At 38.6% G+C, this 9,735-nt stretch overlaps 1 protein-coding gene across 1 annotated transcript; it reads left to right on the forward strand.

The window, feature by feature from the left end:
- Positions 1 to 528: 528 nt before the first annotated feature.
- On the forward strand, positions 529 to 9,492 carry LOC103712212 (uncharacterized). The gene is made up of 8 exons (XM_008798674.6): positions 529 to 993; positions 1,118 to 1,139; positions 4,752 to 4,808; positions 4,902 to 4,983; positions 8,072 to 8,167; positions 8,636 to 8,760; positions 8,843 to 8,861; positions 8,950 to 9,492. Exons 1-8 carry the CDS (start codon positions 888 to 890, stop codon positions 9,169 to 9,171), a joined length of 729 nt encoding a protein of 242 aa, XP_008796896.1. The 5' UTR covers positions 529 to 887; the 3' UTR covers positions 9,172 to 9,492.
- Positions 9,493 to 9,735: the final 243 nt, after the last annotated feature.

A 9,735-nucleotide genomic window follows, 5' to 3' on the forward strand; every position in this document is an offset into this window, starting at 1 on the left:
CTTATGAACGTCTAGATGCAACTCGATACATATTCTATCCAATTTATGATGTTATGATTTGCATGTCCTCTTTTAAAAATCTCGAGGCATAAGGATTTGTCCCTCGTGCTTCTTCCCTTTTCCGTTAATTGTTTTTGCTAATTGGCTTTGTTTTCTCATAATGAGCTTTTTAGGACCTGAGCGCAAGTAATGCAAATGGTTCTTAAGCAGATCACATCATCTCATCTTGTGTTTTTCACATCAATAATCATGCCACCCAAGTTCTAAATCTCTAAATGTTATATTAACTGACTCGCTTTTAATGATCATACTCAAGAGTGTCCATTGTTCCAATACTAAAGTCCATGGGCTACCCCAAGCAGTCCCAGGAAAGCCCAAGTTCATATAGACCGGCCTCGACCTTGGGCTTTGAATAGGCCTGGCCAAGCCCATTCAGTTGCACGTGAAACTCACGTGCCTAAAACTAAGCACATTTTGCGGTCAGCCCTTGACTTTGTGATTGTCGAGTACTCTAAGCTCCTCGTCTCGTCTCATTGGCTCTTCGGAAGAAGTCTTCGAAGGATTTCTTGGAACGAAGTACCCCGAAGTTCACCAAAAAGTTCGCACTAAATCCTTCATAGGGCGTGGAACACCGGCAGCGCACGGCAGTTTGGCAAAATCGTTGGGCCGCGTACAGTTCATCTTGACGAACACGTCAGTTGACCGAGTCGTCGTCGTCTCCAAAGCTTGGAGCATCGAAACCCCTCCTCTGCTCTCCTTCAGTGTTCTGACCATTTATTTCCATCCCTCGAGCTCTCATCTCTTCGCCTCCACCTCTCCTCCTCTTTGCTTCCATTTCCAGTTCTCCATAGAATTCCTTCTCTCTCCGTCCTCTCGGCCGGTGGAAGATGGCGTTCTCGTCGCAGGAGAATCTGGAGAAGATGCAGCTGCGGCAGAACTACCGCAATCTTTGGCACACCGATCTCATCAGCACCGTGCGGGCGGACTTCCCTTGTAACTATTTATAATCACAATACTGTGGCAATTCCTTCTTTTCTTTACCTGTTTATTCCTAACTTCAGATCTCTATCTCTGTTTTTCTGATTAAAATTTCTCTGTTTTTTGCTTCTGTCTGCAGTTTGCTGCTTGGCTCTGTGGTGGTGAGTTCTCTGATGCTTAATTTTTTCCTTTCTTTTCTTATTTTTTGTCATTTTTATATTTTGACTGCGTTCTTTATACATCATTTCTTTTTTGGTGGTTTAGATTTGAGTAGTGGAATGATGGAGTTTGATATGATGTGTTTCAGATGTGCTTGCTCAAGTTTAATTTGAAGATCACTTGATTTTTTTTTATGCTTTGTTTTTAAGGATAGTAAAGATCATATGTTTCATTGATGATTATGAATTGGTAAAGGGATTGATGGTGTTGTGTCTATGAGTCCATCAATTGTTTCTAAATGATGAACGGATTCGATCTTTGGAGGTAACTGAGTGAAAAGAATAGCAGATTGGATGCATAGGGAACCAATGGGGAGGAGAAGGAGAATTTTAGCTTGGAAAACTGATCAATTGTCTCAAATGAAATATTTAGAGGCATCAAGACACTTCTAAACTGTATTTTTGACTTCAAAGTACCTGTTAACTGAATAAAAGGGTTTTGCATACTGATTTTGTAATTGTGAACAGAGGCACCTCATCTAACTCTGTTAAATGGTAAATTTGTGAGCTAGAAAATACCATAACCGTGGTCGATACAGAAGATAAACCCTAAAATGTTTTGTTATGGAGGCTATTGACTTTTAATCAACTGAAGCTTTATCTAGTGATGAAGATTTGGAGATGACCTGAAGACAAGCACATCAAGAATAAAGAATGGAGAAAAAATAAATTTCATCAATTTCGCTTATTCACTCAATTTAATTAGGGTTAGAACCATAAAACATTTTATTTGAAGAGCAAGGAATTGATTTGACAACTTGAAGTTTACGAACTATTGCTATCAATATGCTCCAAGTGTTCAATTGCTCAGGAATGTTTAAGACTATAGATTTAGAGAAATGACCTAGGGATGATGGGTTGAGGTATCCTTTTTTAAAATTATTCAATAATTGGCTCTTCGAGTCGTTCATATGACACTTGACAATGTTCTAAAAGGTTAAGTTTGGGAAAATTAGCTGCAGAGCAGACTATGTCAAGGAAAAAAAAACATTTGTTGATTTCTGGTAGTTAGTTAAATTATGAATGCATCTGAAATAATAGGAAGAAAACACTGATCTAGCTATTGAAGGATTCTGTATCATTGTTTCCAACATTCCATGTTATTTATCAAGATTCCAATAGAAAATTCTGAAATAACTCGTTAGGAAGATAAAAATTGGTATAATGATAAAGTAATTATGGATAATTTGCCCCAAGAGACAAAAACATCTTCTAAGGTTGAAAAAGGACAGATCCAATAAAACATAGTAAGGGGACAGGGATAGAGTTTAACATTTAAGGATTATAGACAGTCTGCGAAGGCGCACTATGGTGTTTGTTCTATCTGCAATTTTCCTTCCCTCACTAGCTAATGATATTGGTGTTGCCATTACAAAAGCTGCAGTGATGATCCTACTCAGTGAGCCTGTTCTAGTTTTCATATCACCATCATATTCTGGACTTCTGATTCAAGAGATAAATCTTTTGTTTTGCTTTGCACATTCTTCAATAATCTATCAGTTGAAATGAGCAAGGTTCGCTGTCTCGGCACCAGACCCTACATCGACACCATTCTATTAAAAATGTGTCGGTATGCGGTACAGTACAAGATGGCAAAGTGTACCGAGGGTCAGTACGATACGAGATTATATACTAGTTCGGTACCGGTATAGTACCGACCAGTACGACAAACCTTCTAATGAGTATGGCACTATGTATGTCAGCAATGGTGAGCGCTTGCCAATCTTATATACTGTCTGCTAAAATTTTCTTCTGCTGTTTTCTTAGGTCTTATTAATGCTGTTCATCTCACTTGAGTCTGGTCTATTTCTAAGTTGATAACAATTACATTGGCAAATTGTTTTTCCTTTGATGTTCTTTTGTCAAATAACTTGTAACATAAGCAGCATTGCTCCAATTATCTCCTTCTGTAGTGACTCCTTTTGGACAGTAATTCAAGCCCACATCGTGGACTTCAATTCACCATCATATACAACATCAACATTTAGATCATCCCTCTACTAAGGTCCTGTCTTCTCAATAATCTCATTCCATAGTTAATTATTAAAATTTTGTTGGTAAGAATCACATTTCTGAGTTTGCTAACTCGCCAAGATTAACTATCATTTGTCTATTTCAAGTTTGTAGTGTGTTTGTAAAGGGCGCTGCTCATTGTGGAGGACCAGGTCCAATGCTCATTCCTTTTTTAGTTGTTCAACAAAGTATTAAATGAGCATCATGCTTGTGGATGCACCACATAGCAACCCCGCATTTGCATGATGCATATCTTGAACATCCCATGGGCATAATTTGCACCTGAGTTTACATCAGTAGCCAAAGTCTGCTCTGGATCTAACTTCTTTGGAATGTGGGTACCTGCCTATACTCCATTAGTGGTTTTTAGTCATATGCTATCTTCATGGTTTATTACAGTAGATTAATATGGCACTGCCATATGCTTTCTAAATCAAGTGTATAACACCATGACTGAAAACATGGAGTCAACAACATAAAAGGCTTTCAAATTGATGGAGCACTTGAACACACTTAACTGCAACCAACAATTGAAGCATTCGGTCTATGCTGACCATGCTGAGCTGATGCCTGCAATGTGACACTTCTCTGCTGTCACCATGCGCCGGGCCACTGGCTACTGTTGAGATGTGCTGGTCTGCTGCAGGTCAATGTGGCACAGAACCAAGCATGTGCCATCCTGGCTAGTGGCTGGCACACTGCCAAGACTAGCACTTGGATCCTTTAAGGTTTACTTCGATATTTGTCACATTGACCTAGGAACATCCTTTGGTTACATTCCTTATAAAAATCATGCTGCAGACCACAAGAACCAGCATATACTAAGATGGGTTTGTTACTGCTCGTTTAGGCATATTTACTGAAACAACATTGGTTAGGGACATTTGGGAGAGCAGTTTACTGTTTACCTAATCATTTTAACTTCCCTTCAGTTCCATATGGAAAGTCTCCTCATTCAGCGTTTTTGTAAATCCTTATCAATTGCCCATACCTAACTATTGCCAGATCTGTGTTGGTATACTGTTCTAGCTTTCTTGGACTACTATGCTCATTACGAACTACATAGTTCAATGCAGGCTATATTTTCTAAAAGTAGAATACTTCCTACAAGAACATAGTTAATTTTGGTTCTTCATTACTGCTGTTACCTACTCAAATTTGATAACGTACACTATTCCTTTTGATACTGATTTGAATTTAATATAAGCGCTGCTATATGGAAAAAAAATTATTTGTATTACCTTCGATCCTTAGTTGACTAGTCTTAACAACTTGTTTAAGACTCTAGTTGATGGATCTTACTAAATATTGTTCTTTTTTTCAATTGCTTACCAACATCACATGATTGCATATTACTAATATCTAGATAGGGGACATCACCGAGTTATCAACAACCTTCTGTTCTCTTGACAGTCCATATTTAGCATTTTCCCCTAGGGCATGTTCTAATGAGTTCCTTTTTAGTTTTTCATTCTTTACCCAGTTCTACATACACATATTTTGATAGGCAGTAGTTTCATTGAAGCACTTTTTTCCTTGTAGTGCACCATGTGTGTCATACATGCTCCGCAAAAGGGCCCTTTATAACGACATGTCAAGGTAAATCTTCTTCACTCCTTATCTACAATTCAGTTTATGGAACATCATGATGATTTCTGATTTTGATGTTCTCATTTGTTCCTTTTCTTGTAGGTATGTCTGCTGTGCTGGTTATCTACCATGTAGTGGCAAATGTGGAGAAAGTCGATGCCCAGAGTTTTGTCTTTGTACTGAGGTATAAAGTTTGTCCTGAATTTCCAGTTTCACTTCATTTTCATGTAAAGTTCTTGTTGTCTCATTATATTTGCTGGAAGTTTATCATTTGATATTAGTATAATATGAGTGTTAGGATTGTAACATTAAAGTGGTAAGCAAAGAGCATTAATTTACAGTAAGCATATTTAATTCAACTAAACTAATCTGAGGTACATAGACCAGTTTATCAGAGTATCAGGTTTAGTATAAATAGCCTGGATATTATTCTGGACCAAGGTTCGCGGTACCGATCGTACCGACGTACCGGTCGGTTCCGGTAACGGTACGGTACTGGTGCCGAACCGAGCCGAACCGAGCCGAACGATACCGTACCGATAGGGCACATTCGGCCTGGTTTCGACCCCATCGTCGTTTTTTTTTTTGGAGTTCTTTCACTTTTGGATTTTTTTTGATGTTTTTATATTTAGGTTTAAGGTTAAAACTAGATGATGCAACTTATTACTTCCAAATGATTCAAATAATGAGATGACTAAATTTTTTTAAGCAATTTAAATAAAATATTAAAAAAACAATGTAGGGGAAAGAAATTTTACCTTATTTAGTTTTTGCTGGATTTTTCTTCAAGAAAAACAACGCTCTCCGACTCTTCTAATTTTTTTTCATGCCTTTGTCTTTGCCTTTCTCTTCTTTTCCTCCTCCTTTCTCTCTGCCTTTTCTTTACCTAAGCTGATGGATTTGGCTTTAGCATTCGGTCGGCTTTTATAGCCAACCGTTGAGGCACTGTGGCACTTTGAAAAGTGCCACTGTGAGCCACAGCGTGGCACTTTCGAAGTGCCGCACGAAGTGCCGCACCGGCACTTTCATTTGAAAGTGCCGCACCGGAGCACAAAGTGGCACTTTGAAAGTGCCGCAGTGTGGCACTTTCAAAGTGCCACTGGCCAGCCAGAGGCACTTTGAAAGTGCCTCTGGCCAGCGCTATGGCAGTTTCAAAGTGCCACAGCGCTGGCACTAAAATCCAGCACCGAACCGGTGCGAACCGAGCCCATACCGGTGCGACCGAACCGGTCGCACCGGTTCGAACATGTACCGGTTCGAACATGTACCGGTGCGAACCGGCAAACCGATCGGTTCTGCCCCAATTTGGATCGGAACCGATTTCCACCTCTGTACCGGACTGGTGTCAGTCGGTACCGGTCCGGTACGGGCTGAACCGACCGATACAGGTCGGTTCAGCAGACCTTGTTCTGGACAATCTGTACTTTAAGCTCCTTGACTTTGTACTCTTTTTAAATGTTTTGTCCTTTCTAGGGAAATTAATCTGTGCATGGCAAGCGTTATTTCACCTATTTTATAAAAAAATTATTTTCCACTACAAGCTCATGTGGACTTGTATCAAGCTCCTATCTCCAAAACCCTGCCTTCCATGTATTCGCTCATAGCAGTAACAACATTTATCTGAATAACTCTTCAAACAGCCATCTATAATATCCTTTTCCAGGCAAGTATTCTTTGCATTTCGTAGATTCATCGTTCAATCTTAGCTACAAGACACATGTACTAATAAAATTAATTCACTCTTCTCTTATGCTAACTTCAAAAATATGAAACTTATTGCTTATATTTCTAAACTCACCAATGTTATCCTCCTAGAGTTCATTTTCAGTGAAGGTGCTGGTTTACTTTGCTGCCAAAGGCTCTTTATGGTTGTACTAGAAACATAGGTTCAATTCCTGCCTTTACCAGGATTTAGGGGGGTGTTAAAGATATCTGATGGGGGGCTATCTCCTGTTGTGCAGCTCATTGCCAATGGACCTCTTTCTATCTATAAAAAAAGGGAAAAAAGAAAGTATTCTTATAATTATTTATTTTCAAGTATATAATATCCGTTTTCCTTCACAACAGATTTATTCGTTGCAATTTTATGTTGAAATCCACCCATTTCAACTAGATAAACAAATTTTCTTCTTATACGGTATGTTCTCGACTCACTCCAGGATCCCGTTCCTCTAATTGCAGCTGCATGCACATATTTTTGTGGGCTATCATGAACATGGTTCATTGTACTTGCCTAAATTGGGTAGCACGGAGCATACTGTATTGCACCGATATAGAGCATACTGTACCGGTTTGGTACTGGTATACGACATGGGAGATGTAATGACATTTGGTACACTGAAAATATTCCGTACTGTACCGTACCGATACAGTGCTAGTATGGCACCGGTACGGGTCCGATATCGAGACGGTGAATCTTGATCATGACTAATCTTTGTAGTTTTCCTGTTTCTCTATATAACCAAGTTGTGGCACATGGAGGAGTCCTAGTAAATGTTTGCCTACTCATTGAACTCAAGTCTATTGGCACCATGCTTCTTCAGAACACCCTGCCTAATCTGCTTAAACCTTCCAACATCTTCATTGAGTTTTGACTGGCAGTGTCTTCAATTAGTTAAAGGTCCATTAACTTTGTACAAGCAGAAATCAATTCATTGCTGTGACACTTAAACACTTAAGCACATACCCCGAGCTCGATGTTTCTGTCATGTGAGAATTGCATTAGTAGCAGCTCGACTTCTGCGCATATTACTTCCTCCATTTTGTTCTAAATGAATGTTTTTCTCATTCAGTGTTATCTGGACCCTTCAAAATCTTGGTTCTTTCTGTATCCAGACACTTGGACCCTCGGATGCTTCTGGACACTCTTTGACACTTCAAAACAGTAAACCATGATATGATCATGATTATATATCAACTTTTGTTATCTATTCCTAGAAGCGGTCAAGTCTAAAATACCATTTAGCAAAGGTTTTATGATGTTTCTATGAAATTAGAAAGCAATTGATCCAACAATCTATTCATAATATACATATATTTATACATATTTAAGAGTGCTTCTGTATAGTACGTGTGCGTCCCCATGTCCAATATTTTGAAAGATACTGTACCCAATGCTCTTGGACACTAGACACTTGTGTCATGTGTCCAGGTAGCATTGTGCTCATTGAGAAGATGGAAATGAATCTATATTTTGTATTTCCTTTGAATTTAATAATTTTAGCTTGAAGTTTTTGGCTAATAATGCTTTCTGAACTATGTTACTTTTTCAGGTTTTTCTCTGCTTTGGTAATTCAGTTGCCTCAACCCGCTTCTTGCTGCAAGATGAATTCAATATCCAGACAACCCAATGTGACAACTGCATTATTGTATCTCTCTCTCTCTCTCTGTCTCGTAAAATTTACCATGTCTGAAGCTAGTCTAGACTATATTAATAAATAAGAAAGGAATGTGCTATTTTAGATTTTGTCTGTCAAATTCTGTGATAAGAATAATCTTAGTTGCTCTCTTTCCAAATATCAGTAAAAAATTACGATAAAGAAATTAGATATATGATCCATGTGGGCCTCCATGTGTTTCTGTGCCTACTCAAATCAAATGGACTCTATTTAAAGAGTTCCACTCATCTTTCATTCACATCCCTAACCCACTGGACTCTTTTTTTAAAATTTAAAAACAAACAAAAATATCGACACTCTTTTTCTAATCCATGTGTTTTATCTTTCTTATCCTCTAACCTGTAATCTTGTTTAATTTATTCTTTTAACATGTATTGCATGTTTCCAGTTGCTAGTAGTAGAAATTAATCGCCACTATTCCATGCCCAATAACTGCAGGCTTTCATGTTCTTCCTCCAACAAATTGCATGTATATTTTCCATCATTGCAATGATTGTTGGAAGCGATGAGCTTCAAGAAGCATCGCAGATACTGTCCTGTTTTGCTGACATGGTTTACTGCTCGTAAGACTTTCCTCCCTTTTCCAACTTCCACCTTTTAATCTTCTTCTTCATCATAACAACATTCTTTCCATCGACTTTGCAGGGTCTGCGCATGCATGCAGGTAAGCAAAAACATTCTCTACACATTTGAACTCCTTCAAGCTTCTGCCTCAATGACACTTCATTGATATCGTTTTGGGATAAATTCAGACACAGCATAAGATTGAAATGGACAAGAGGGATGGAAAGTTTGGACCAGCACCAATTATGGCTGTACCTCCATTTCAGCAGATGTCGCGAATAGAGCAGCCCATTCCGCCGTCCATTGGATATCCACCCCAACAAGCATATGGGCAACCATATGGATATCCACCTCCCCCTCAGGGCTATGGCTACCCACCTGCTGGATACCCTCCGCCTGCTTACCGCTAGGCTCTGTACCTGTCGCCTGGTTATCCTCTTGCTGTCTTTACCAAGTAGATATGAATGCGTTTGCTCAAAGTTTAAGATGACTTTGATGTTCTTCTCTGAAAGAACTTATTTGTTTGCTGAAGTATATGAGGGTGCATCTATAGAAGTCATTTTTTGTTCATCTAGGATTTCAAAAATGCCAGGTTTCTGGTTTGTAGTTTTGTGAAAGTCTGAAAAATAGATGATGTGTGTATGTTGGTGATTGGGTGACATTTTCATCTGGACTGCTTTTCTTGTAATGTGTCTTGCTTGCAATGGTATTTGTCTTCCCCACTTTCCATACTCTTTTTCCTATGTACGAGTTGCAGCATTAGCTTAAAATATTTTGGACTAGTGTTTTCTACCATCTGACAATAAATACTTCTGATAATAATTCAAAGAAATCAACCGGATTGTGCTAATATTCTTTTTATTTGGTGTATACAAATATTGAACCAATTGCAGGATGTAACATTAGCTGGAGCAGATGTTATCTATTCTAGGTATAACTGATAATTAGCAAACCTTTGAATCTGCGTTCACATT

Source organism: Phoenix dactylifera, chromosome 16, assembly GCF_051530095.1.
Source record: "Phoenix dactylifera cultivar Ajwa chromosome 16, Ajwa_hap1_PhDact_Kaust_v1.1, whole genome shotgun sequence".
In the NCBI taxonomy this organism is placed as follows: Eukaryota; Viridiplantae; Streptophyta; class Magnoliopsida; order Arecales; family Arecaceae; genus Phoenix; species Phoenix dactylifera.

Coding starts and splice junctions, on each gene's coding strand:
- LOC103712212 (XM_008798674.6), top strand. CDS start 888: ATGGCGTTCTCGTCGCAGGAGAATCTGGAGAAGATGCAGCTGCGGCAG. Junction 4,809..4,901: donor CTTTATAACGACATGTCAAG/GTAAATCTTCTT, acceptor CTTTTCTTGTAG/GTATGTCTGCTGTGCTGGTT. Junction 4,984..8,071: donor AGTTTTGTCTTTGTACTGAG/GTATAAAGTTTG, acceptor TTACTTTTTCAG/GTTTTTCTCTGCTTTGGTAA.